Genomic DNA, 26,193 nt, shown 5'->3' on the forward strand with positions numbered 1-26,193 from the left:
AGACTATTTTATTAAAGTGAAATAAAAGTGACATTCAAACAAAATCTAAAAATTACTCGATTTGAACTTTTTCTATTTTCACTCAGAGGAGTAACCAGCATTGCCTGGTCTATTTTTTGTGGGCGTCTAAAATACTTCCCTACACCCACTAAGGAATGGGGTCCCCACACACTTCCCTACACCCACTAAGAAATGGTGGCCCTACACCCACTAAGGAATGGTGATCCCTACACACTTCCCTACACCCACTAAGGAATGGGGTCCCAACATCCTTCCCTTCACCCACTAAGGAATGGGATCCCAACACACTTCCCTACACCCACTAAGGAATGGGTTCCCTACACACTTCCCGACACCCACTAAGGAATGGGTTCCCTACACACTTCCCTACACCCACTAAGGAATGGTGATCCCTACACACTTCCCTACACCCACTAAGGAATGGGTTCCCTACACACTTCCCGACACCCACTAAGGAATGGGTTCCCTACACACTTCCTTACACCCACGAAGGAATGGGTTCCCTACACACTTCCCTACACCCACGAAGGAATGGGATCCCTACACACTTCCCTACACCCACTTAGGAATGGGATCCCTACACACTTCCCTACACCCACTAAGGAATGGGGTCCCAACACACTTCTTTACACCCACAATAGAGTGATTGAAATATAAAAATCCAACTTTAAACTATTATTTTGCCGAAAACACTCCTCTGCACTCAATGATAAACCTCTGAAAGTTTGACGAAGATCCGTTCAGTCATTCTCTGAGAAAAATGGTGACAGACAAACGGCTCTCTTATGTAGTATAGATTACAGGATCTAAGGCTCGTGGTGTAACTTCTCACACACATCTCACACATGGACATAAAAACGAATACATGAAACACAACACAGGACTGTTAAACAAGACAAACACAGCCACTGAGCTTGGGGGAGATGCTGTCACTTCCCAGGGCACTCCAGGTCGCAGCAACATCACAACAAGGGTGTGGCCTTTGTCACCGCACTCAGCGTGAAACATGGTGGTGGCAGCATCATGCTATGGGGATGCTTTTCAGTGGCAGGAACTGTGATACTTGTAAGGATAGAGAGGAGAATGAATGGAGCCAAATACAGGCAAATCCTTGAGGAAAACCTGGTTCATAGTGCAAAAGATCTTGGACTGTGGTGAAGATCTATGTTCCAACAAGGACAGTGACCCCAAGCATACAGCCAAAGAAATACTGGAATGGCTTCAGAACAAGAACATGAAAGTGCTTGAGTATCCCAGCCAAATCCCAGACTTGAATCCCATTGAGAATCTATGGAAAGACTTGAAGATTGCTGTTCACCGACACTCCCCATCCAACCTGACAGGGCTTGAGCAAATCTGCAAGGAAGACTGGGAGAAACTCCTCAAATCCAGATGTGCAAAGTTGAATACTTATGTAAATAAAATATTTCTGTATTTAATTTTTAACTATTTTCTTTAAAAAATTTAAAATAAAATAAAATAAAATTTACTTTGACATGGAGCATTATGTATAGATCAGTGACAAAATAAATCTCAATTTAAGCCATTTTAAATTCAGACAAGTCAGGAGACGACGATGTTTCATGAGCGAGCGGTATTCAATGACAAAGGACAGACTATAACCGAAACAGGCCAGGCCCGGAAATGTCAAAACGAAGGTTATTGACCTTGAAATGAGATAGAAAATAATGTATAATCAGTTATGAGGTTAGTTAGCTACACAATACCGAAAATTTGGTTCGATTCCGACAACTTTGAAACTTTGACCTTTGTGACCTTCAAAGGTCAAAGGTAGAAGATTCTGAAACTTGTTGGAAAACTTGTATTTCATGATGTATGTGATAATATAAGATCATGTATGACATTTCACCCTATCAGGAAGCGAACAATGTAATAAAATGATAAAAAAATCGATTTTTCTAAATTTTGTGACCTTGTGACCTTGACCTTGGGGCGAAAATGAAAAATCGAGCTCCGTGGGGCTAGACACATGACATTGGCCTAACCAAATACCGAAACCCCTGTCAGATTCCACCAACTACCTCGGAGAAGATGTAGCTTGAACTCAATTACCCCCTAAAAATACATCTTTTTCGGGCGTCGCTCCGCCCACAATGGGCGCAATACGCCCACTCTAGGCGGGACACAACTAGATCATGAAATCAACCTCCCACCCAAGTTTCATCAAGATCGGATGATATCATCGGGTAGTTATGCTGCGGACAGACAGACACACAGACACACACCCATGATGAATATAGTGGTCACTTGATAACTCGTGAACCAACTGTAACAAAACAATGTGAAAAAAGTCAAGGGGTGTGTAGGTGCTGTATTTACATATTGCAAAGTTAGTCTCCCACCTGATCCCCTCCCCTACTCCCCCCTCCGGCTTTTAGCCATCATGCCTTCAATCCAGCTTGCATAGCGGAGGCCGTGGATGCGAGAAAGCACTGCAGCTTCTGCATGTGGCTCCTCTCCTCTTGGAACAAACTGAAAAGTTCCTTCTGCTCCATGTCCAGGTGCTGCACCTTATCCCGCAGCCCTTCCATCTCGAGCCTGTCAGGTACAAACCAAATGCCTGACCAAGAGGAACAATTACATCCATCTGCTTTAACATCTGCTGGGGATTTCAGAAACTGAGGCTAAGACGGAAACTGAAGGGTTGGTGTTTTAAATACATAATAACCTGAATTGTTCATTGGCGTTTGAAAGCTCAGCGTTCCGAATCTCGAGCTTTCTGGTTTCATCGGCATGCTTGAACTTGGTTTCCTGCTCCTTGTCTTGCTTCTTACAGCACTCCAAAAGGGAAGAGAGCACCTGATGCACAATTGCATGGTTAGTTCATTACATGTTCAGGTCCTAATTTGGATGCATTTTGCTCTAGCAGTGCAATCTAACACCCTAAACTCATCATACTAAAACACACAATTCGGCCGGCGTCTGTCTGTCTGTCTGTCTGATTAATTTTTGACCCCAATACATTCCGTCGTTACTTATCCAATCTCAACCAAACTTGGCAGGATGACCAAGGGTTACACAATGAAGGTTGCAGCACATTAATTTGCCGCCCTCCCCAAGGGGGTTTTCTCCCCCGAGTGGGTTTTCCCCGCCATTCCCGTCAATTGGGGTTGTATGTTGAGGTGTATATCAATGTTAAGTTAGCTTTATCGTGGCGTTTTTCCAAGGCCGTTTCTAATAACAAAACGACTGATAATAGTGTAATATTAATGTGTAGACAGGCCGGTTTAGTGTTGTATATTTCTTTTTTTTTTTCCTTTCTTTTAAATAGCTCCCCGGATATGACGTGAAGAGTTCCGCTCCGGGGACAGGAAGTGCTTGACCGGATGGCAGTTGGGCGGTTCGTTGTGGGGCGATTCAAAGAAAGGGGATTAATTCGTTATTTTCCAAACTGCATAGTAAGAGTTTTATTTTTCCCTAATTGTAAATACCAAACGAGTGGAGATGCTGTTGTGGAGGGTATGAATGATCGTTGTTCAGTGATTTATTTGTGGTTGTTCTAGCTAGTTCGCGTTAAAATGTGGTTTCGTCATGGAGGCGTGTGGGCCAGGGTGTACCAACATTGTGTCGTGGGTGTCAGAAGTGGGATGTGAAATGGTTGTCAACTTGCAAGATATACTTGGCAAAAAAAGAAACGCAAGTTTTTATGTCAAAGTATATACTATATATATAGCGAGTAAAATTTACAAAATCGCATGAACATTCAATTACAACAGATTGGTCGGTAGGGGATTTGAAAGTGGGTGTGGTTCTGTGAAAACGGTGGTGTGGTTCTGTTTGGTGTGGTGTGGTGAATGATTTGAAAGTAAAAAGTTCTGTGAAACGAGATTGATATGAAAACATTTATGTTGTCTTTGTTGCTAAATTTATTCTGGTTTCTTCAAACAAATCACGATTTTAGTCCGCGATGTTCTTACGTCATACCAACGAACATCCGAGTGTATGCGCATGCGCTATTCAATAATTACACCTAATTTGTGTCAAGTTCTGTGAAACGAGATTGATATGAAAACATTCATGTTGTCTTTGTTGCTAAATTTATTCTGGTTTCTTCAAACAAATCGCGATTTTAGTCCGCGATGTTCTTACCTAATACCAACGCACGTCCGAATGCATGCGCATGTGCTATTCAATGATTACACCTAATTTGTGTCAAGTTCTGTGAAACGAGATTGATATGAAAACATTCATGTTGTCTTTGTTGCTAAATCTATTCTGGTTTCTTCAAACAAATCGCGATTTTAGTCCGCGATGTTCTTACCTAATACCAACGCACGTCCGAATGCATGCGCATGCGCTATTCAATAATTACACCTAATTTGTGTCAAGTTCTGTGAAACGAGATTGATATGAAAACATTCATGTTGTCTTTGTTGCTAAATTTATTCTGGTTTCTTCAAACAAATCGCGATTTTAGTCCGCGATATTCTTACCTCATACCAGCGCACGTCCGAGTGTATGCGCATGCGCTATTCAAAAAGGCACCCCAACAACAACGCGGTCCTGTCATAGAGCTGCTCATCCCAGCTAAAAATGCATCTTATCAACTTGCGTTTCTTTTTTTACCAAGTATATATACAGCAACACGTAGATGTTAAACCAGATCACCTGTTGTCGTGCTGCCATCACCGTAATTGTGTGTGAAACGCCGTGTTGCTTTCCGAATGGATCAGTAATATAAACTACATGATAGCTTATTAAGACTGTAAACCACTTCCTGTAAGATGCCACTGAGGTGTCCATTTCGTACATTGTTATACCCGATATACATTGTAATATATTGTTGCGGTTTTGAGTTTTGTACAATAAAGGTTAAATTTCCCCCTCATAGTTAGTCACATTACAACATGTAGCCTCACGATAGTGCAGTTATTTCTTAGTATTTGTGAGCATAGTCCTTTTCCTGTGTTAGTTTTGCGTTGAGTAGAATAATGAGAGTAGGTCCTTTCATCGCCTCCATTGCCTTATGCCGCCTACGCCTCCTTGTGCCTCCTTGTGCTGCCTTTGGCTTTTTGGCGTGAATTGACACGAGTCGGGCCTGGCAAATCGAGCAGGGACCGAATGAGGGCGGCAGAGAAGCTGACGGTAAGCGCGAGCCGCCAATCAGGGCTCAGAGGGTGTGGCTGCAGCACTGCGTTACAGGGTGTGGTTGGAACGTTCGAGAGGGCTCAGGGCATGTCCATATAATCCGTTGCGCAAAGCCCCCACCAGAGTCGAGAGTTGGCAGTTGAAGAGTGCGTTGAGTGGAGTTCGGGGAGAGGTGAGCTTGTGCATTGAGCTATTGGAGAGGCGCGTATTGATGAGAGTTACGAGATCGGAGAAAGACGCGCATGAACCAAGTATAAGCGCTCGTATTAAAGTGACGCTTGGTTGAGCTTGAGGTTGAGCCTCTATTGCATTGGGCTATGCGAGTGATAGCGCGCCGGTGACTCAACACGCTGTGGAAAGCCGCCGAGAGACACGTACATTCCCTCCCACCTTCCTGCCTCATCATCTGCCCTTTTGTTCGAGAGACGCGCTCCGAGGATCCTTTCCACCACCTGCTTGCCATCTTCGCGGGACGTGCTTGGACCGTGGAGAGCACGCCAGGCCGCCGATCCTGGATGACCAAGGCAGCGCGTGAACATCATCCTGCCTGCAATTCCCCTGTGTGAGTGTGACCGGGCCCGTGTCTGGGATTTATATAAGACTGACTAAGTTCTGCTCTGTCTGCTTTTTACCGAATTGTACATTGTGTAAATAATAGTAATTGAATCCTGTTATTCCTTTATTCGACCGTCTCGTCCCTTCCATCATTGACAAAGCGTGGTACGAATAGAACCGCTCGAATTGGGTTCCAATACTGGAAAACTGCACGGACCACGTGGTACGCAATCCGCTCGGTGTACTCAAATTACACGTGGCTCATGCGAGGCTTGCTTCCCCGCTTCCGTGGTGGCGCAGGTATTTAGGTACGTGCGAGACTTGGTCCCGAAACCCTACCTTGCATTTGCCCGGAAGGGGCGTTTCAAGTCTCGGTTACGCCGGCCCAGAAAGATCAAGGGGTTTAATCTCCCCTTGGTAAGGGTAGGAAGGGCAGCATAAAACCGTAACAATTGGTAGTCAGGAATGGGGATTTGGAACCCTGGACAAAATTTTTGGACACCAAAATTCTCGAAATTACGAGCGACCGAAATTTAGTTATTAAATCCAAAATTTTGTATTCGTACCTTGGCTAGCCAAGACGGTCGAATGTCGGTGGGGGTAGAAGACGAGGAAGAGGTAGAATTGATGACCCAGGACCCACAGGAAGAGTTGGTAGAAGAGGAGGAAATTTATGAGGGGGCGGTAGCTGGCGAAGAAAATGGCGGCGCCTCGCACGTGGCGGTGGCAGGCCCGGGTTCGACATCGAATTATACCTAATCCAAATGTCCGCAAAGCTAAGTGGGAAAATGGACACCCAGAGAGATGAAGCCAGGTGTAACATGGAAAAATTGGAAAACAAAATGGGTGGTCAATTGGAAAAAATGATGGCAGCGTCAAAGAAGGGCATAAAAAAATTGGGGGAGGACATTGGGCGCAGGCTGAGCAAGGAGGTCGCATTGGTACGCGACGAGGTGACGCGATGTGAGGAACGCGTGGGGAGCGAGCTTGGGCAGAGCGCAGCTAAGTTGACCAAGGGTATGGAAATCGCGACACGGGGTGTAAAAAAGCCGACGGTCGCCGAATTGGAAAAGAAAATTTTATTGGCGCTGGCCATCGTCGAAGAAAAAGAAATAATTCAAATTGAAGAAATGATTGAAACCAAAGAGACAGTAGAATCGGGAAATAAATCGCGGGAGAAAGTAATGGGATGCGCACAAAATTTGTATTTGCACCGTGATGTCGGGCTTGCTAACTCAATAAAAAGGTTGCAGGTGCTGGCGGGAAAGGAGGTCCCCAAGGTGAGTAGAATTAATGGCGCGAATGTGTTTGGCACGAAAAGGGTTTTGGCGCGCTTGGGAAAGAAACGAAACCCGGGTGGTCGTGGAAGGTCCATTGTGCAGTGTACGAGGGCGACTGGCACGCGTGTGAGAGAAAAGTGCACACCAGAGCGTGTTGCAGGGTGTGTAACAAGAGAGTGCACACCCGGGGGTGTTACCGAGTGTGTAACGGAAGAGGGTGTGCGATGATTGGGTGTGCAACAGGAGAGTGCACACCCGTGGGTGTTGCGGAGTATGTAACGAGAGTGTGCACGAGAAGAGTGCATGGAGAAAAAGTGTGCGATGATTGGGTGTGTAACAGGAGAGCACACCCATGGGTGTTACAGACTGTGTGCGGGAAGAGTGTGTAACGGATTGTGTGGAAGGTATGAGTCCGCCTAGGTGTGCAGGTGCGAGTACGTACGGTGTGCGAGGGAGAATGCACACCAGAGAATGTGGAAGGAGAGTGTGCAGTAGAAGAGTGCGTACTGAAGTGTGTGAGGGGCGTGAGTGCGCCTAGGTGTGCGGTAACATAATGTATGGGAGGCACAGGGCTGGGTGTGCGAGTGCGGAGTGGGTCACGAGTGGTGAGAACGCGGCTCAAGCATCGACACCGACCGGGGTAGCGTTTAGCACGACGGATAGCCGACGTGAGCCCTTGGTGAGTTGTGAGCAGCAGGGACCGGCGGGGTTCGATGCCGCGGCGGTTTCACAAGGACCGCCGTGCACGACCCGTGCCGGCCCCCGCCCTGTATGGTTGGTGCCGCGCCGTGGCGGTAAAGGCAATCGGCAAGGTTCAAGGGGAGGTAGGAGAGTTCGGAGCCGCGCGCGCTGGCGGGTGCGGTGCTCCGACCGTGGGCGGTTGGGCCATCGTGCGTGGGACCGCGAGGCACCGCGTAGAGATGGGCCCCTGCACCTCGGCCCATCCATGCCTCCTCCCCTGGATCAAAAATGCCGGACGGACACCCCATACAGTGGAGAAACCACCCGCATGGATCGCTCGGCCTTTCGAAGCCGAGCCGTAATGACAACGTATTCCCACACGGAGAGGCTCAACTGTAGCGGACTGATGGAAATAGTGTACCCTACGTGGGGGAATGGTAGTTTAACCATTCCTCACACGATCAGGGCCCATGAGCATTAGATTAGGGGGATGGCAGTGATCGGCACATGGGGGGCCAGCGATGAATACCTCCATGGGGCACCGAAGCTAGCCGAGGGAGGGCTAGGATAATGTTAGGGAACTAGAGGACTTTAGAGACAAAATATTTAAGTAGTGACACTGTACTGTAGTGCGGACGTAGGTTGCTTAGGTGGATGTTAATGACGAAGGGAGTGCATAGTGTAAAGGGAAGACGGGGAAGCACGAGTTTTAGGGGAAAAGCAGTTAGATAGATGATGCTGTGTGTTTGAGGAATTGTGTGAGAATAAACAGAGTTGTGTGTGGAAGACAAATGGAATTGTGTTGGAGGTATGAGAGTGCAAATGGTGTGCGAGATGAAAGGTGTGTGAGAAAAGAGGTGTGTGAGAATATTTGGTGTGGAATAAAAGGTGTGGAATGCATGGTGCGAAGGAGTGGGTGGGGGAAGAGTGGAACCCGTGGGGGAAGAGTGGAACCCATTCGCGAAAGCCGGGGGGGGGGGGGGCAGTGTAAAGCCAGGTCGAGGGTATAGGCAAAATTTGTATGGATATTGACACCTGTGGTGCAGGTAGTGGCAAGTAGTGCTTTGGAGGGTGCATGAGTCAGTGAAATGGCTGGGCGTGTGGCTTAATTGGGGCGTATGGTTATTGCGGCACTCCGCCACTTGTAGTTTGTCAGCCAGGTGAGGCCGCAGGTAGGCTCTGAGAGCCAGTTAGGGTGGTTGTGAGTTGTTGAGTGGGGATCCGAGGATCCAAAGGAAGGACCCGGGTTGCCCAATGCCAAGGTGGGCATCAGGGGGTAAAGAGCCAGGAGGGGCCTTCCCCAGTTTAGGTAGTCGCAGGAGCAGGTAAGCTCGGGTTGCGACTTCAGTGGCGGAGGTGCGCAGGTAGGTAGACCTGCTCGTGGAGCCACACGACCCAGCCCCGAAATTGTGCAAGGGCACAGTATGAAAATTTGTGGAAGTGAGACCCAAATTTCAAGGGCACCGCAGAGTGGGCAATGGGAATTCGGTTTTTAGAACCACATAGTTTAAAGATGGCCGATTGGCAGGGTACCACCCCGGGTAGTTTAAAAGTAAATGTCATTAAAGTAGTTAGGATGAGAAACCCCTTTGCGCCATCCACAGCCATTCACCAAGGAGGACGAAGCTCCACACCAGGACCAAGTGAACTGTTTGAGTGTAAGACGCATCATGATGTAATGGGACATTGTGTTTGTTCCATTCCTTCTTTCCTGGGAGGGATTGGGAGACGAATTTGGAATTAGAGGGGGATATGGGAGACAAGACGTAGAGACGAATTTGTAAATACAAGGAAGGGCTAGGGTAGTGTAAGCCAACGATGGGGGGTATGGACGGCTAGGGACGCGCCTGCTCTGCTCGCTCCTCCGCACCCGTCATGCTGCATTACCTTGTTTTGCTGTGTACCTTTGTGCCATTTCCGCTTTGCTGGTCGTGCTTTGTCTCTCCCCCCACCCCAGGACCATTTTGGAGGTGGAACTGTGCAGCACCATCGATCTGTGCAGCACCCCTGCTGCACTTTGCTACATCTGTGCAGCTGAACGGCGCAGCATTTGCTGCCATGTCCTTGTGTTATAACTTTGCTGCACCTGTGCAATACTTTGCTGCCACAAACACTTTGCTGCACATTACACACACTATGGACCACAAGTTTTGTGGCCTTGCACCTCTGCTGTGCAGTACCTTGCTGCAGGATCACCTTGCATCTTCGGACCACTTGTTTTGAGTGGCATAAATGTCACGCAGTCGGACCACGTCAGGTTGGCCCTGCTGTGCAAAATAAAAGCATTTGTTGTGCATTTTTTATTATGGTGTGCTAGGGATGAGAAGATTTGTAAGTTTAGTTAGCCCTGAAGAGCAGGAATGGCCTGTATGCCGATCCGGGGGCTAGCCGGTTTGATATATGCACACAGAAGATGCAAGAAGCAAGCAGCAAATGTGAATTTATGAGTGTTTTTGTGATTTTGCTGTGCTTTCTCTCCCCTAAAATCTTCTTTCCAAAAAGTCAGTCATGGGTCCTGGGTTAGGTCCTGGGTCATAGAACTGTAAATAAGGTTAAGTTTTTTGTGCTTGTATATAAAAATGCTGCCCACCGGCTATGTGTTTAGTTTGACAAATTCCAGATTCGGTTAATTGTGGGCGTGATTCTGTTAGAGTAGCTACTCAACACAATAGGGGGGAGATATTTAGTGTTTTACAACTGTCGCACCCACGGGTTAGAGTAAATGTTAGAGGGAACCACATCTATATATCACATGTAAAAGTAAAAGTAATTTTCCAGCTCATTCTCAAAACCGGTCGTTCCATTTTTGTTGGGTTTGACTCAGGGACGAGTCTGACGAGGGAGAGGAGTAGTGTTGCGGTTTTGAGTTTTGTACAATAAAGGTTAAATTTCCCCCTCATAGTTAGTCACATTACAACATGTAGCCTCGCGATAGTGCAGTTATTTCTTAGTACTGTATTTGTGAGCATCGTCCTTTTCCTGTGTTAGTCTTGCGTTGAGTAGAATAATGAGACTAGGTCTTTTCATCGCCTCCATTGCCATATGCCGCCTACGCCTCCTGGTGCTGCCTTTGGCTTTTTGGCGCGAATTGACACGAGGCGGGCCTGGCAAATCGAGCAGGGACCGAATGAGGGCGGCAGAGAAGCTGACGGTAAACGCGAGCCGCCAATCAGGGCTCAGAGGGTGTGGCTGCAGCACTGCGTCACAGGGTGTGGTTGGAACGTTCGAGAGGGCTCAGGGTGTGTCCATATAACCCGTTGCGCAAAGCCCCCACCAGAGTCGAGAGTTGGCAGTTGAAGTGTGCGTTGAGTGGAGTTCGGGGAGAGGTCAGCTTGTGCATTGAGCTATTGGAGAGGCGCGTATTGATGAGAGTTACGAGATCGGAGAAAGACGCGCATGAACCAAGTATAAGCGCTCGTATTAAAGTGACGCTCGGTTGAGGTTGAGCCTCTATTGCATTGGGTTACGCGAGTGATAGCGCCAGTGACTCAACGCACCGTGGAAAGCCGCCGAGAGACGCGTACATTCCCTCCCACCTTCCTGCCTCATCATCTGCCCTTTTGTTCGAGAGACGCGCTACGAGGATCCTTTCCACCACCTGCTTGCCATCTTCGCGGGACGTGCTGGGACGCCGGGCCGCCGATCCTGGACGACCAAGGCAGCGCGTGAACATCATCCTGCCTGCAATTCCCCTGTGTGAGTGTGACCGGGCCCATGTCTGGGGTTTATATAAGACTGTCTAAGTTCTGCTCTGTGTCTGCTTTCTACCGACTTGTACATTGTGTAAATAATAGTAATTAAATCCTGTTATTCCTTTATTTGACCGTCTCGTCCCTTCCATCATTGACTAAGCGTGGTACGAATAGAACCGCTCGAATCGGGTTCCAATACTGGAAAACTGCATGGACCACGTGGTACGCAATCCGCTCAGTGTACTCAAATTACACGTGGCTCGTGCAAGGCTTGCTTCCCCGCTTCCGTGGCGGCGCAGGTATTTAGGTACGTGCGAGACTTGGTCCCGAAACCCTACCTTGCGTTTGCCCGGAAGGGGCGTTTCAAGTCTGGGTTACGCCGGCCCAGAAAGAACAAGGGGTTTAATCTCCCCTTGGTAAGGGTAGGAAGGGCGGTGGAAAACCGTAACAATATTATATAGAATGAAGTGACATTACACGTCAAATTGTGGGAATGCCAGACAGCCCCGTTTTTGATGCACTTGTTTTACCTCGAGAATCGGCATCAAATGTTCGTAGCTAAACCGCGATCAGTAATAAAGCATCACTGTGTGTGCATCAGTGATGGGTGATGGTGATTGATTAGTTTAGGCTTTGTGTGCATAACAGATTAGAAACGCTGTACCTGTTGTGTGGTTTATATAGGTTGATATCCACACCACAGAGATACTACGGTCATTTGGAGGTACTACGGTCATTTCATCCTTTGGAGCCTGGTGTTGGCTTAGTGGTTCGGGTGCCGGCTTGGGATCCTAGGATCCTGAGTTCGAATCCTGGTCGATCACTGAATTAACATCAGGGGGGTTGACTCAGCCTGTCATCCTTAAGAGATCGGCAAATTGAGTACCAGCTTGCTGGGATGAATGATCCCGGTGTGTACCCCGGTTTAGAATAGGTACACCGTATCCCTGCTCATCGTAAGAGGTGACTAAGGGTTGGCGTCAGGAAGGGCATCCGGCCATAAAAACTGCCTCAAAAAGGGAACCATGAGGTCATGGGGCCCGCAAGGCTAACCCCCGCCTTAGCGGGGAAAAATGGCCTCAAAACGATCATTCATTCATTCATTCAGTGTGAGTCTTTCATTCACCTGATCTAACATGTTATAATATCATGCACGTTCTGATCCTTTCAATAACCTGATCTAACATGTTTTCATATCGTGCACAATCTGATCTTTTCAATAACCTGATCTAACATGTTTTCATATCATGCACAATCTGATCTTTTCAATAACCTGATCTAACATGTTTTCATATCGTGCACAATCTGATCTTTTCAATAACCTGATCTAACATGTTTTCATATCATGCACAATCTGATCTTTTCAATGACCTGATCTAACATGTTTTCATATCATGCACAATCTGATCTTTTCAATAACCTGATCTAGCATGTTTTCATATCATGCATGGTCTGATCCTTCAATGACCGGATGGGAGTTTATCGCTGGGTCGGGATTCCAACCCTGGCTTTTTCAATATCGAATTGTATTTTGCTGTGAGTCATGCATGAACAAAATGATATTGCATATGTAAATGTTCAGACAACAGTGAATAATTGCTATGGCTGTATTTTACAGCATGGTGTTACATGAAAACGTACTCTTTCTTGGTGGACGGTCTTCTGTGCCATCTCCTTTTTGATCTTCTCCGACGAGCCAAGTTGGAGACGCATTTCCTGGTTCCTTGAGCGCATGTCGTCATTCTCACGTGCCAGCTCAGCTGCCCTCTTGGCCGCGTGTGTTAGCTGTACTGAAATGACCACGCGCTCCTTCATTGAGCGTTTCACCGTTCCCGCCATTTGGTGCTCGAAGGCCTTACGAAACTCGCTCATCGAGGTATTAACCTGTGCTGCCGTGTCCTTCTGCAGTCTGAGGAGCATGGTTGTTGGTTGACTCATTAATGACGTGCATCATTAGCCCGCCCCCTGCACAGCAGGGGTGTGTGTGGTGTGTGTGTGTGTCCGTCCGTCCGTCCGTCACGTAACGTCTTTACCATTTGAGATCAAATTTTCAACAAAGCTTTATTATGACAACAAAGAGAGGGCAAATTAATAATTTGGTCACAAGGTCGAAGGTCAGCATCACATAAAATCATTAATTTTCATCCAATTGACCTGAAATATATATTTACCATTTGAGTTTTGTCATCAAATTTTCAACAAAGCTTTAATTATGAGAATACTAGCAGAAGTACCCGGCATTGCCGGGCGGGGGAGGGGGAAGGGGAGGGGAGGGGGGGAGGGGAGAAGAGGGGGGGAGGGGAGAAGAGGGGCGGAGGGGGGAGGGGGAGGAGAGGGGGGGAGGGATGGGAGAGGGGTGGAAGGGGGAGGTGTGGGGGGTGTGGGGGGGAGGGGGAAGCGGGAGGGTGAAGGCAAATTAATAATTTGGTTAAAAGGTCAAAGGTCAGCGTCACATAGAATTGTCAACTTTCATCTGACTTGACCTGAAATTTTAAGAATTTGCATATTAGGTCACTGAATTGGTTCACTAATCAAAAGATAGGAGTCGATTGTTTTTTGTTTTTTAGATCAAAAGGTCAATGGTCAAGGTTTTTTTTGTTTTTGTTTTTTTGTTTTTTTTGGTATACTGAATCGAGGCTTGTGAAAGAGCTAACATTTACTTCACAAACAAATCAACCAGACAAACAAAATATATAAAAAGAGGGAGCGGGAAACAAGATAGGGAGAGAAGGGGAAGCACACAAACACAACATTTGAGAGCAGGGAGATGTGTGGAAGGGAGAGGGCTTGGGGGGAGGAGGCGTGGGAAGGGGGGGGGAGAGGGAGGGAGAAGTATAAAACACAGGGACACCAAGGACTTCCAGGACAGAAGTTGGTATTTCAAAAAAGTGGAATTGGGGTGAAATTAGCGGGGGTAGAAAAGATCAAGGTTTTGGATGGGGGAAGATAAGAGATGGTGGTGAACAGCTGTTTTAAAGACGTGGAGGGTAGAGTGGGATTGAAGAGAGTGAGGGAGTTTGTTCCAGAGGCGGGAGAAAAGAGGAATGAAGGAGTGAAGGTGAGCAGAGAGTCTTGATTTTGGCAGTTTGACCATAAGAGGGTTGCAGGCAGATCTTGTGCGACCTGTAGGAATATTTGCGGGACAGAGCCCAGAGAGAGCTGGGGGGGGCAAGGCCAGAGAGGAGTCGGTAGAAGACGGAAAGACCACCAACCTGCCTGCGGTGAGTGAGTGAGAGGCCCTTGGAGTTAGCTTCATCGCGGGAGATTCCAATGATTCTGAATGCTTTGGTTTCAACAGCGTGAAGACGAGCTAGGTGTGAGGCAGGAGCACCAGCCCAGAGGGGAGAGCAGTATTCCATTGAGCTGCGGATGAAAGCCTTGTATGTGGTGAGGAGCTCAGGTGTACCAAGGAAGGACTTCGCACGACGGAGGATGCCCAGTCGGCGACTGGCTTTGGAGGCCAGATTTGAAATGTGGTTTTCCCAGGAAAGATCGTGGCAGATAGCGAGACCCAAAAGCTTGAGTGACAGAACTTCTTGGAGAGGATTATTCAGAAAGTGGATGGGGGGGTTGTCCAGTCAGTCTTTTCGGAGAGACATCGTAAGAGTGTGAGATTTGTCAGGATTGAAAGACATGTTCCACTTGTTTGCCCAGTCTGTGATTTTGTCCAGGTCTGCAGAGAGTGAGGAGGCTGCAGACTGCCGATCTGAGGGATGAAGAATGGAGCGACAGAGAGTAGAGTCATCAGCAAAGAGATACAGAGGATTTTCAAGAGAGTCAGAGAGATCAATTGATGAAGACCAGAAAAAGCACAGGGCCCAGAACACTGCCTTGTGGAACTCCAGCCTGAACAGGAAGAGGAGATGAGAGAAACCCATTCAGGGCCACACATTGACTACGACTAGAGAGGAAGTCCGCCAGCCATGCGTGGAGATTTCCATGGATACCAAAAGAGGAGAGTTTGGTGAGCAGAGTGGGGTGCCAGACCGTATCGAAGGCACGTGATATGTCAAGGGAGACTGCTCTAATTTCCTGTTTGGCATTGAGGACCTCCATCCATTGTTGAGAAAGCAGAAGCAGCATGTCCAGAGTAGAGTGTCCAGGTCTGAAACCAAATTGATGATCAGAGATCAAGCCATTGGAGAAGAGGAAAGATTTCATATCTGAAGCAATGATGGATTCCATGACTTTGCTGATAATTGGGAGAAGGCTGATTGGTCTGTAGTTGCTGGGATCTGTTTTTGCACCTTTTTTGTGCAAAGCGGTGATGTTGGCATATTTCCAAGCAGATGGAAGATGACCTTGAGCAAAAGAGAGGGTGAAGAGAACAGAGAGAGGGAGTGAAAGAGCGGAAGAACAGGATTTTCGGACCCGTGGGCTGATGCCGTCAGGTCCAGTTGCAGAATCCGAGTCGAGGGTTGACAGAAACTTTTCCACCTTGTTAGGAGGAAAGGACACAGAGTCCAGGAGCAGCTGGGTACGGTGGGTACAGAGAGGGATGGGTTTGGGACACAAGATTTAGAGGCAAACACAGAGTTGAGGCATTCAGCTTTTTCACGTGCGGAGTCAGCCGTGTGGCCATTTGAGGTGAGGGAGGGGATGGAGGGGGAACAAACACCAGAAACAGATTTGACCAGATGCCACCAGGATTTGGAAGAGGGAGACAGATAAGAGAGTTCGGTCCATAAATCATCAATTGCATTGAATCATCATAAAATTGCATTGGTTGCATAAAATCATCAATTTTTGTCCAATTGACCTGAAATATAAAGAATTTGCATATTGAGTCACATAATTGGTTCACCAATTAAAAGCTAGAAGCTGATTTGTTTTGTTTTTTTTAGATCGAAAGCTGAAAGATCAAGGCTGCATGAAATCACAATTTTCATTTTGTATTTCCTGTTAAACTGTTTTCGTTGTTTTGGGAATATGGAAGAAGAAGAAGAAGAATGTCTTAACACAAACGGATACAGACAGGCTTTGCATTTTCAGATGCTTTCTCGTTATTAACTCAGAGTTGAGAAGCTTCATTCATAATTTGGTACGTGTATGCTGTAGATCTTTCCATGCAGGGATATGCAGAATGAAGGTGTATATAATGTGCCGTGCAGATGTCTGGTGAGGATTGGCCTTTTACCTCTCTTTATCCATAATGGACTTCACTTCAAGGTTGTGCAGTGCATTTCTATGCTCCTGTTGCTGCTCTTCTTTGTTCTTCTCCAGCATAGCCATGTGAGCCATAATATGCTCCCTCTGATCATTAAAGTCACTCAACATGGCCAGCTTACCACCTAAGAGACCAATAACGAACAATGGGACAAGAAAATGTTAGATCATAGGAGAGGTGAGAGTTAAAATACACATACATCATCATACTAAAATACGCCATTTTGTGTCTGTCTGTCTATCTGTCTGATGAATTTTTGACGCCAATACATTCTGTCGTTACTTATCCAATCTCAACCAAACTTGACAGGATGACGAAGGGTTACAAAATGAAGTTTGTAGCGCATTCATTTGTGCCCCTCCCCAAGGGGGTTTTCCCTCCCAATTGGGTTTTCCCTGCCATCGCCGTCAATGGCGTTGCGTGTTGAGGTGTATATCATTGTTAAATTAGCTTTATCGTGGCGTTTGTCCAAAGAAGGAGATTTATCATGCCGTTTTTCCAAAGATGCATTTAATAACAAAATTAATGATAATCCCATATTGTTGATGTTATTACAAAACAATATTGATACTAATAATGTCCCACTTCCCCAAGGCGTTTTTCCTGCAGTGATGACATGTATAAATAGCTTATAGCCGGCAGAGCCGGTGTTGTGAATAAACGCGTACGTATTATGTTGAAAACCAGATTATGCTGGATCCCTTGGCTTGAGAATTCCGAAGCTGTGACGCACCAAATCGCTCAATGGAGGCCACCATCTTGTGGATGCGGAAGTATGCATAACAAATTGAAAAAGTTCAATAGGAGTTTGTTTCACCCATCTTTGTTTGATTCACAATCTTATGCACCTCTAATGTGTAATTAAAATACTTTGAGACCAACCTCGTTATCTTCAACGAAAATCGTCACCAAACACCGGAACCAATGAGATTCGAGCATTTGAAAAAATATTTCTAAAACCAAATAACTCAATGGAGGCCGCCATCGTCCGGATGCGGAAGTATGCATAAAAAAATTGAGAAAAAGTTCAATAGGAGTTTGTTTCACCCGTCTTTGTTTGATTCACAATCTGATGCACCTCTAATGTGTAATTAAAATACTTTAAGACCAACCTCGTTATCTTCAACGAAAATCGTCACCAAACACCGGAACAAATGAGATTCGAGCATTTCAAAAATTATTTCAAAAAAGCTTATTACGCGTTTCGGAGGGTGAAAACGGCGTCAAATATTCTAAAATTGACGAAGAATTATTTTTTAGAAATCTCGCGGCCGTAGGGGATAGTTTTTCACGGCCGGAAATATCCGAAGTTGAGACGGAATTCACCGAATTAATCAAGAAATAAATTTTATCAATTTTAATCTCATCCAGAATGCAAATGGTGTCATTTTAGGTCTGAATTAGCGAAATTTTGTGAGCTGACCAATCAGCGATCGCTTAGGTCAGCCAATCAGTGCCATCGACACGGTTTGATTAACGACAGACACATTGCCGTTGAAACGGCGCTATCGTCTGATCTGTCGGCACTGATCTTACTGCAAGCTAACTTCTTCTGGTGGGGGAAGCCGCAGTGCCCACAGAGAACCAGTCCTGACCGACTGAAGTTAGAAGACTACACACATACTGTGAAAACGTATGTTAAGCCCAGTTAAAATTTCTTAAAATAGGCCTTAAGCTAGCACATCGTATAGTTACTTCCTTAAGCTTCTTGTGACATTTATTGTATGTAGGTATTGGGGAGGACTCTGCTCTTCTCTTTTACCAAGTCTTACCAGGTACGGTACCTACTACACCTACCTACTACCAACTACCTAACCTACTGATGCCATAGTGATGGGTAAAATAGTGGCAAGAGGCTTTGGCTTCGCCGGCTCATTGCGGCTTTGCAGTCGGGTACTAGTCGTAATAATAGCGTTTCCGTGGGAGCAACGGCTTCTACAGGAAGTAAAAATATTATAAACCACAAACACGTATGCTTAGCTTTTTAAACAGTCGCTAATGCTCTTTATAACAGTAAATGAAGAAATTTGGAGGAATCCCGACATCCATGAAGTAAACTTTATTTACAGAACTGAGCGAAGATCTACTGTACTCGAAATAACCCACAATGTTGGGTTAATAACATTGCCCTTTCTGCCGCTACCGTGGCATTTTTCGTAGCGAACTTTTGAAACTCGCTCCTGCTGTTTGAGACAAAACTGTAAGGGAGAAGCTCGGGTTGTGCTCATTTACCAAGCAGCTAGCTAGCGCTTGCCAAGCCAGGCGTTCTTTAAGGGTTTTGAATGGAGTGTTTGCTCGAATGCTTAAACCACTTGGTGATCTCTCCACAAGAAACTTGGTAAATGAACACACACCCAATGTTCTTGAGATCCGACCTTAGATCGATTGTAATCTACATACCCCAAAGAGGAATGACCCTTTTTCTGCTCCCGTATTGAGCGGGTGTACTAGTTCATTAAACCCCCTAACTTGGTGAAGCGGCATCCCATATCAGCTATTGCCACACGATTTGTGAACAGCGATGGTTGTCCACCACATGAGCGCATTGTCTCTGCTCTGCTGCTCACCAGATAGGAGGTTTAGTTGCAGCCGGGTGTGATAATAACCTAAAAACGGTCCCTCCGACCCAAAAGTGTCATGTCACGAAACATCATGCGGATGTGCACCATCACTTCATCTCCAATTCCGGATGGCTTCCTTGGGACGACTGATGTCTTGATCGACATTTAAAAGTCACAAGTAAAAGAAAGCAGAGCCATTGACCCTAATTTCACTCTTATTTGGGCTCGTCAAGATGGCATACCACATAAACGTTTGCTTGTGACCAAAGACCAAAATGGTGAAATTATGAAATGAATCCCCAAACTTGGTGAAGCAGCAAGGCACAGATCTATTCTCGGAGTTTTAAATCTTGGACTTTTGAAAGACCTGAGTTCCCAAGATATGGAACTACCCAGACTCTTCCTAGAGCTGGCCATCTGACCAGACTGAGCAACCGAGCAAGAAGGACCTTGGTCAGGGAAGTGACCAAGAACCCAATGACCACTCTGACTTCAGAGTTCCTTGGCTGAGATGGGTGAACCTGCCGGAACGGCAACAGTCTCTGCAGCACTTCGCAAATCCCGGCTTTATGGGAGAGACGCAAGTCCCTCCTGAGAAAAAGGCAGATGACAGCATGCCTGGAGTTTGCAAAGAGGCATGCGATAGACTCAGAGAATGAGACAAAATATTGTTACAGACACGACTTTGATGTTAAGGTGGGCCGAGCGGAATGGCCGTCGTGTCCGCACAAATTACCCGACTATACTCGACGTTGACGAAGTCGCGCTACGCTGGCTCAATAAGAAAAAGAAGACACCCGGCTGGATTACAATAACACAATACGACACCAATGTTTCAATTCTCAAGTATATTCGTACGGAAAAGGTTAGATTACAGGGGCTAGAGGTATATTACAGGAAGACAGGCACTTAGACACACTCTTATATTAACCCCGGACAGACGACAGACACACGGGACAACGGCTGACTCACACGGGGGTTTGATGGCTAGGAAAGGCAGGCAGTCGATGGCTCAAGGTGCACTCTTGGCTCAAGGCAGAATCGACTCGGTCCGGTCCAGAGATGCGGGGAGGTATCGTCGCGCTGGGGGTGGCGGTGGCTTCTCTCTCCAGTCTGGGGGCGCATCTGACGTCACATCCGGCGCGGGGCCACGTATATCCGGCGGGGAGTGACACGCCCTCGGCTCGTTAGCTCCGCCTCGTGGAATCGGCACGTTGCTTCTCATTGGGTGCGTGGGGGGGTTACTGGCTCCGCCCCTGACGAGGAGCTGACAGCCAGCCCCTTCGGGGTAACCCCGTGGAGCGCATGGTCTGGAGCTAATCGAGCCGGTGTGAGGACGCATCCTCCCCCGCTCCGCCGCCATCTCCTCTGTTGTTGTTGTAATTGTTGTTGTAGTTGTTGTTATTGTTGTTGTTTGGGGAAGAAGATGGGAGGAGGTATGGGAAAGGTCCTAAACTCACTACTGATGCCATATAATCACATTCTGGTGCAACGAAGAGTCATAATTAATGGAAACGAGGCCTTAACTGACATAGATTAAGAATAACTAGGAAGATGTCCGAAAGTTGTCTACGTGTGGTGCGGTGGACCTGGGCACGACATTTAATGGGGGAATAAGGGGAAGGTCGGCTCTACTGATTGTTATTTACATGCAATGGGACTAGGGAATGGGGGACTGGGGAAAGTTGGGGAGTATTGGAGAAAATAGGGGAATATTTACAAGCGGATATGGAGGCCAAATTCCATATTCGCAACATTGCACCCTTCTCTACCCTCGGGGCGTCCCGACCCGATAAATTTTTACCTACTTTAGTGTGGCACGCAATGTAGTTCCCTCTACTATTAACTCTACCCTGAGTGCGACAGTTTTACAGATATTCACAAATGAGTAAATATGTCCCCCTGCGACGTTGCACCCTTCTCCTCACAGAAACACACCCACAGGATAACCGAATCCGGAAAGAATTCTCAAACTAAACATACAGCCGGTAGGGAGCATTATTTACAAGACTACGCTGCTATTTACACTACGATCCAGGACCTGTTTTTGGAGGAACACATGCAGATGTTATGCATAGAGAGAGCGCGCTTGCCAACATCGATACACCAACCCACGAGTGCTCTGTGGCCGACGGCCTTTAATAACGTGCAGAGCACCCTTCCCGAGCATCAACAGCACCACCCCACCACCAATCGGTGCAGTCACCATTGTTCATTGGAATAAAAATAAATTCGACAACCCCTAACCCTGCAGGTGTCTCTTGCTCTTCTTGTGGTGCACTTGGTGGTGTTAACTATTAGTGGTTCACCTGTATGGCATAGGTGCCACGTTGATCCATAGGTCCATCCCCGGGTGGTGCTTGGCCGCAAACGAACTGCGGTCCATTGTGGGTGGCCACAAACATTGCGGTCCATATGGTGTATCGATCCCGGCAGCAAACAGCGAAAGTGCAGGCCCACAACTGCGCAGCCAGCACCTCTCTCTCCTCTCTCTCTACCCCAAAGCCAGATCCTCGGAGGTGGGAGACAAAAGAAGAAACAAGTGAGTAAGGTGGTAAGGGCGCAAAAGTGCACGCAATGTAAGGTGATGCACACTGGGGGCACATGGGAACCAGGTGAGACAGGTACGTTCCTATCGTACGCCCCCCCCCCCCCCCCCCACCAGGTAACCTACATGGCCCCTCCCTTACCCCTTACTGTATCCACACAACACAACACTACCCATAAACATCTACTTTACAAATCAACAAACATCCCTACTGTCTTCCCCGTTCCTCCCATATACCAAATTCGTCTTCTCTCCCTCCTAACCAATCAAATTTGCCATTTTCAACTCTCATCAAAATTTGCCATCTCCAACTCAACATCAAAATTTGCCATCACCAATTCATCATCAGTCCCTCCTAAGGAGGGAGAGATGGAATCACCCCAATGTCTCATCCACGTCGTGATGCGTCTCACAAATCCACAGCAATCTCATTTCCTGCACAAAACAAAGAAAACACAGGTGTGGAGTCATCATCATCACCACAGGTAAGTGGCTGCGTATGGTGCGACAGGTTCATCAATCCTAACTATCTCCTAAATGACTTTAACAACTTTACACTACCCGGGGTCTTTCTCCGGCCAAACCATTGGCCCTCTTACACTATGGGTTCTGAAAACCAATTCCCATTGGCCAAACTGTGGTGCTCTTCAATTTGGGGTCTCACTCCCCCGATTCATCTCCCGGTGCCCTCGTACAATTTCTGGGCTGCGACGTGCACCTCTCCCAGTGGGTCTACCCACCTGCACACCTCCACCACTGCAGTTGCCTCCGAGCTTACCTGCTCCTTACCCTAACCTAACTACCAGGGGAAGGCCCTCTGGCTCTCTCCCCACTCCGTGCCCTCTCTGGCACTGGGCTGCCCGATCCACACCCGGGATCCTCAGGCACCCACTCACAACTACCGGCTCCCAGAGCCCACCTGCGGCCTCACCTGGCCGACATCCTCACAGTGGTGGAGTGCCCAACCAACTACACACACTAACAGGCTACACGCCCAGCCATTTCCACAACACTAATGCACCCATTCACAACACCATTCTGCAACCGCACCACAAATGCCAATATCCAACCACAATTTACCTGCACCCTCTACCTAACACTTACACTACCCGCCCCGGGTGCTCGTGAAAGGGGTCCACTCTTCCCCCATCCACACCTTCGCACCATGCACACCACTCCGTACCACTCACTCCAACTCTCTCCACACACCTGTACCTGCACACCTGTGCTCTCACACCTGGTGCCACCTGCACCCTTCTCTCCCCAAGCGCATTCGCGCTGATCCACACACTCACTACTCATACACTGCTCCACACACCTGTCCAGTTGCACACCTGTGCAATCACACCTGTTCAATTCTCACAAACACGGCATCATCTCAGCTAACTACTCCCTTCTGAAACTTGCGCTTCCCAGTCGTCCCTTTAAACTATTGCGCTCCCTCGTCATTATCATCCATACTAATCTACCTGTGTCCCCACTACAGGTATCAGTCACTAACTAATCTTAACGTTACCTAATGTCATCTTCTAGATCCCTACACACAATATCCTAACCCACCCGGGCTAGTTTTCACTGCCATACACCCCATAAACTATTGCTCCTTTGCCCCCCCTGTGAGGGATGGTGGATTTGCCATCCCACCACATCGGGGGTCTCTCACTACCAATTTTGCACATCAAATTTCAACAAATTAAAAATTTGCCAATCACTGCCCATCATCTGCCAATCACTACTGCCAATCCCTTGCCAATCATCAAATTTTGTTTTTCTCTAATTTTGGGTCCAAAACACTAACCTCATCACCCAGTCGACTCACTAATACCTCTCGGTGCGCCACTCCCTGTCCAAAGCCCGGCTTCGTGAAGCCAAGCAATGGATGCTGGTTGTTTTGTGCCAGCGGCTGGATGCGTCCAGCACTCGGTGCAGGGAAGGAGGTTTACCCGGGCCGAGATCCCACGCACCATCTCGGCACGGAACCATCCAATGTCCCGATCTCGACCTGCCGGCACGTCTCAACAAAACGTGGTCGCCATAACGACCCTTCCTATCGGGCTGCCAGCTCCGCCTAGTGGAGCCTGGACGCGGCCGTTCAAAGCGAGGCCCGGCACGCACCGAGGGCCTGCTTCGGCTAAAAGTCGCTCTAACCTCTAACCCGTGTAACGTCGATGCTTCACCTGGACGCTTACACCCCGCAGCCCGTTCCTTGCTCACACATCCAGCTGTGCCCATGCTCCTCGTACCCTTCCTTACACACCCAGGTACACCCATTCCACTCACAGCCTTGGTCACACACCTGACCACCGAACACTTTGGCACACATTCGTTGGTCGCACACCTCACCAATACACCTCTTCGCGCCCCCTCCTCTGTCACCTCCTCTGTGACAATCACAGGTGTGCCCTCATTCGCACACCCATCCACGTGCCTCACCACCAACTCCAGCGTGCATTCCCACTCACGCTCTACCATTCCAGGTGTGCATCCTTCCATCCCAGGTGTACATCCTCGCTCACCTGTCACAACCAACTCACGCTCCTTGTCACTCTCACTACTCTCACTACTCTCACCTCCACTCGTGACAACGCACTCACCCTTACTCTTGACAGCACACTCTTTCTCCATGCACCTGTCCGTCACACACCTTTCTCGCGCACACTCTCCCGTTACACCCTCTGTAACACTCACCACAGGTGGACACTCTTCCTTACTTCTGACAGCGCACTCTTTCCTCATGCACCTGTCGGTCACACACCTTTCTCGCGCACACTCTCCCGTTACACCCTCTGTAACACTCACCACAGGTGGACACTCTTCCTTACTTCTGACAGCGCACTCTTTCCTCATGCACCTGTCCGTCACACACCTTTCTCGCGCACACTCTCCCGTTACACCCTCTGTAACACTCACCACACCACGCTTCCATGTGCTCCCTCGCACACGCGCTACGACCGACTCACTCTCGCCTGCACACTCACTCCTTGGTACACACTTTTTCCTCACACACCCCAGAGTCGGACTTTCTTGCACACCTCCTCTTTCGCACACCAGACCTGTCGCACACTTCACCCACGGCCTCTCACGAACACCCGGGTCCATCTCGACCCCCAAGCTTCTTAAATCCCCTGGCGCATCATACGCACGACCATATTGGTCACCACTTACACCGGGTCCTCTTCCTCTTCGCTTCTCCTCCATCACCTGCGAATCCCTCATCCGGTTAATGAGCACATCACGATCCAAACACAGACTTTGGACCAATTCTTTTATCTCCTCTTTTATCTCCTTGTTATCCCCTCTCCGTCGCTTCTTAATTTCGCTCATCCCTTCTTCCACTTCTTCTAATTTGTGCTTCACCTCTTTTATTCCCCGGTACGTCTCCTCAAGCTCATCCTCTAAGGCTACCTTGACCGTTTCCAGGTGCGTCCTCACCTGCCGGTCCTTCGTCTCCATTACCTCTATCACCTCGTCCAACCTCGTTGTCAGTCCCTCACGTACCATCTGACATTCCCTCTTTGTCGCTATCAAGTCGTTTTTAATTTCTTTTTGTGTCGCCTTTAAACCTCCTAATACCGCAGTGTTCCTTTGAACCTGCTCCACTAACTCCGTTTGTCCCACCGTCAGCTGCTCCACCTCCTGCGTCAGGTCCTCTATGCCCCCTTGTAACTTTACAGTCCCCTTTCTCACCTCCTTCTCCATGTGCTCCTTACAGTGCCTCACCTCCTCGCGCACTCCTCCGACCTCCTCACTCACTCCTCTTCTGATCTCCTCTCCCATCACTTGCATCTCCTGCCCAGATGCCACCCTCATCTGCTCCATTTCCTCCCTGTGAGCATCCAGTTTGGTTTCTACCCCCATTCTGACCCCCTCTATCTGCTGCTCCATTTGTTTAACTTCCCTTTCCGCTTGGTCCCTCATGTCCCTCAATTTGCCTTCCATACTGTTTTCTAACCCCTCTAACCCATTTTTCACTCCCTCTATCTGATTCTCCTGGGCAGCCATTCTATTTTCTACCCCCATTAACCCATTTTTCACTTCTTTTATCCCGTTGTCTAACCCCTCAAAATTATTGTCTAACTTCCCAATTTTCTTGTCTAACTCCTCAAAGTTATTGTCTAACTTCTCACCGGTACCCCTCGCTTCGTCCCTCATTACCCCCATTTGGTTTCCCAAGTCATTCCTCAGGTCTTCACTTGTCTGGACCATGAGCGCCTTTATTTGTTCCATAAATAGGCCCCAATCCATCGGCGGCGCTGCTACGGTCGCGGGCGCGGTGACCAGCGAGGCGCCATTTTGTGCGTTTGCTACCCTCGCTGCTTCGCTCTCCTCATGTCCCTCATGTCCCTCAATTTGGTCCTGGACCGACCCTGCTTCACTCTCCCCTACCGGACCCCAGCCGTCTTGATCCGCCATAGCGCGACTTGCAAAATTCGAGTTTCGTAAAACAAAACAAATTTCGGCCGCTCCAAATTTTGACCAAATTTTTTTTTTTTTCCTCTATTCGTTTTTTTTTTTTTTCTTCAAAATTTGGTCGGGCCTCGAATCTCACTCCCGACACCAATTGTTACAGACACGACTT

The 26,193-nt window shown here is 47.8% G+C and overlaps 1 protein-coding gene across 1 annotated transcript in view; it reads right to left on the reverse strand.

Annotated features, from left to right (window-relative positions):
• Positions 1 to 2,423: 2,423 nt before the first annotated feature.
• Positions 2,424 to 26,193, reverse strand: part of LOC137438334 (cilia- and flagella-associated protein 157-like) — a 34,722-nt gene continuing 10,952 nt past the window's right edge. Inside the window, exons 3-6 of the mRNA XM_068133452.2 lie at positions 16,476 to 16,629; positions 12,980 to 13,247; positions 2,711 to 2,841; positions 2,424 to 2,580 (exon numbers count right to left, since the gene is read on the reverse strand). Of these exons, the coding sequence (XP_067989553.1) occupies positions 2,424 to 2,580; positions 2,711 to 2,841; positions 12,980 to 13,247; positions 16,476 to 16,629 (710 nt within the window). The remainder of the gene's footprint in view (positions 2,581 to 2,710; positions 2,842 to 12,979; positions 13,248 to 16,475; positions 16,630 to 26,193) is intronic.

Source organism: Myxine glutinosa, chromosome 13 (genome assembly GCF_964187855.1).
Source record: "Myxine glutinosa chromosome 13, kmMyxGlut1.1, whole genome shotgun sequence".
NCBI lineage: Eukaryota > Metazoa > Chordata > Myxini > Myxiniformes > Myxinidae > Myxine > Myxine glutinosa.